The sequence below is a fragment of the Manacus vitellinus genome, unplaced genomic scaffold (genome assembly GCF_001715985.3).
Source record: "Manacus vitellinus isolate BGI_N305 unplaced genomic scaffold, ASM171598v3 scaffold_106_pilon, whole genome shotgun sequence".
Taxonomy (NCBI): domain Eukaryota; kingdom Metazoa; phylum Chordata; class Aves; order Passeriformes; family Pipridae; genus Manacus; species Manacus vitellinus.
The window spans coordinates 72,661-74,986 of NW_021938827.1; the positions used below are offsets into that span (position 1 = coordinate 72,661).

At 64.1% G+C, this 2,326-nt stretch overlaps 1 protein-coding gene across 1 annotated transcript in view; it reads right to left on the minus strand.

Moving 5' to 3' along the window:
• Positions 1 to 1,133: 1,133 nt before the first annotated feature.
• Positions 1,134 to 2,326, minus strand: part of LOC115307912 (insulin receptor-related protein-like) — a 22,447-nt gene continuing 21,254 nt past the window's right edge. The window contains exons 11-12 of the mRNA XM_029964084.1: positions 1,410 to 1,505; positions 1,134 to 1,319 (exon numbers count right to left, since the gene is read on the minus strand). Coding sequence (XP_029819944.1) covers positions 1,134 to 1,319; positions 1,410 to 1,505 — 282 coding nt within the window. The remainder of the gene's footprint in view (positions 1,320 to 1,409; positions 1,506 to 2,326) is intronic.

Below are 2,326 nucleotides of genomic sequence, written 5' to 3' on the forward strand. Positions count from 1 at the left end.
CCTCCCCCTGGGCCCCTTGGCGAGGGGACTCGGGTGCCCCAGGCCAGGGTATGGCACCAGCACCCCTGGGGCGCTGCCCAAGGTGGTCCCTGTGGCGCAGCCAGAAACATCCCCCTCTGGGCTGAGGATGAGGACACCATCCCTGCATCCCAGGCACTCACCATCCCTGCATCCCAGGCACTCATCATCCCTGCATCCCAGGCACTCATCATCCCTGCATCCCAACATCCTGGGCACATCATCCCTGCATCCCAGGCACACACCATCCCTGCATCCCAGGCACTCATCATCCCTGCATCCCAGGCACTCATCATCCCTGCATCCCAGGCACTCATCATCCCTGCATCCCAACATCCTGGGTACACATCCCTGCATCCCAGGCACTCATCCCTGCATCCCAGGCACTCACCATCCCTGCATCCCAGGTTCCTGGGTACACATCCCTGCATCCCAGGCACACATCATCCCTCGATCCCGAGGCTCTGGGCACACATCATTGCTTCATCCTGGCACACATCATCCCTGCATCCCAGGGTCCTGGCACACATCATCCCTGCATCTTGGGCACACATTGTCCCCACATCCCAGGATCCCTGGGGCAGCACCTCCCCTCCAGCCCCTCTGCCCCAGACAGGGTGGTCTCCCTGCTTCAAAAAGCCCCAAATCCCTCCATTCCCCACACCCCGATGACACCCCGGAGCAGGCAGGGCCCAGTGCGGGGGAGAGACGGTTTATTGGTGACTGGTTTTGCTGCAGAGCACGGGGCATCCCAACTCCCCCAGAGAGCTGAGCCCCCTGGCTCCTGCACGGACCCCGTGCTGGGGGGCTCTCAGCTCTGCCCCCTCGAGCCAACCCACGTCAGCAGAACAGCTCCATCCCGGCACGCTGGGGGAATGACAAGGAGCCAGGCAGCAGGGCCACAAACCCGGGGGTCCCAGCCCTGGGGGTCCCCCAGCCCAGCCCTCCAGCCCCCCCGGGATGGGCTGGCATTTTCCACTATAAATAAGGTTTCAGCCCTCTCCCCCTGCTTGGGGCATCAGTCCAGGGCTGTGCAGGGGGGGGAAAGCCATGCCCCTGGGCAGCAGGGAGGGCAGGGGGGCAGCGGGGAGCCGAGGGCGGGTGGGGGTCCCCGCTCAGCCAAGGATGTCCAGGTAGACAGGGGGGGTCTTGACGAGGGCCTGGAGGCGGCTGTGGATCTCCTTGATGGGCCGGCGCTGCTGGGGCTCCCGGTGCCAGCAGCTCTGCATGATGGCATAGACCTCGGAGGGGCACGTGCGGGGCCGCTCCAGCTCCCGCCCCTGAGTGATGCACTCGATGGCCTGTGGGAACCGGGGGGGAGATGGGACCTCCCCGCTCCGGGTACCCCCGGGGGGGGTCTGTCACCATCCACCTCCCCCCTGCCTGCTCACCTCAGTGTTGGAGAGCTGGTACCAGGGCTGCTTCCCGTAGGTGAAGATCTCCCAGAGCACCACGCCGAAGCTCCAGATATCGCTCTCGGTGGTGAACTTACGGTACAGGATGCTCTCGGGGGGCATCCAGCGGATGGGCAGCAGGGCCCCAAATCCCCATTTTCTCACCCCAAACCCCATTTTTCTCACCCCAAACCCCCCTTTTTTCCCCCCCCTCACCATGAGGATGCACTCCCAGGCCATCCAGCGGATGGGCAGCATGGTCCTGCCTCCCACCTGCCCACGGCGGGGCCGTCAGGGCAGGGCAGGGCTCCCCCCATCTGCCCCCCTCATCCCTGGCCCCACTCATTAAGCCTCAGACGAGATGTAAGGAAGAAATTTTTCATGGTGAGCCCCTGATGCAGGGGGCCCAGAGAAGCTGTGGAGTATTCCTTGGAAACATTCAAGACCAGATTGGACAGGGTTTGAGAAACCTGGTCTAGTAGAAGGTTGCAGGTTGGACTGGATGACTTTTAAATGTCCCTTCCAACCCAACCCAACCCAACCCAACCCACCCCACTCTGTGGTTGAATATGGATGGAGACAGGGTGGGGGGCAGCAGCCAAGAGGGAAAATCGAGCGTGGGCGCCCCAGCCCATGGCAGAGCTGGGGGGGCGAGGGGGCAGCTCACCCTGTAATAGTCAGTGCTGTAGATGTCCCGGGACATGCCGAAATCCCCGATCTTCACCACCAGGTCGTGGCCCACCAGGCAGTTGCGGGTGGCCAGGTCTCGGTGGACGAAGTGCAGGGAGGCGAGGTAGACCATGCCCGAGGCGATCTGCGTGGCGATGTGCAGCATGTGGCCCAGGGCCAGCGGCCCCTGGGGCTGGCCCGGCCCCTGCTCCAGGATCTTGGCGTCGGGGCCGTGGGACCTGCCG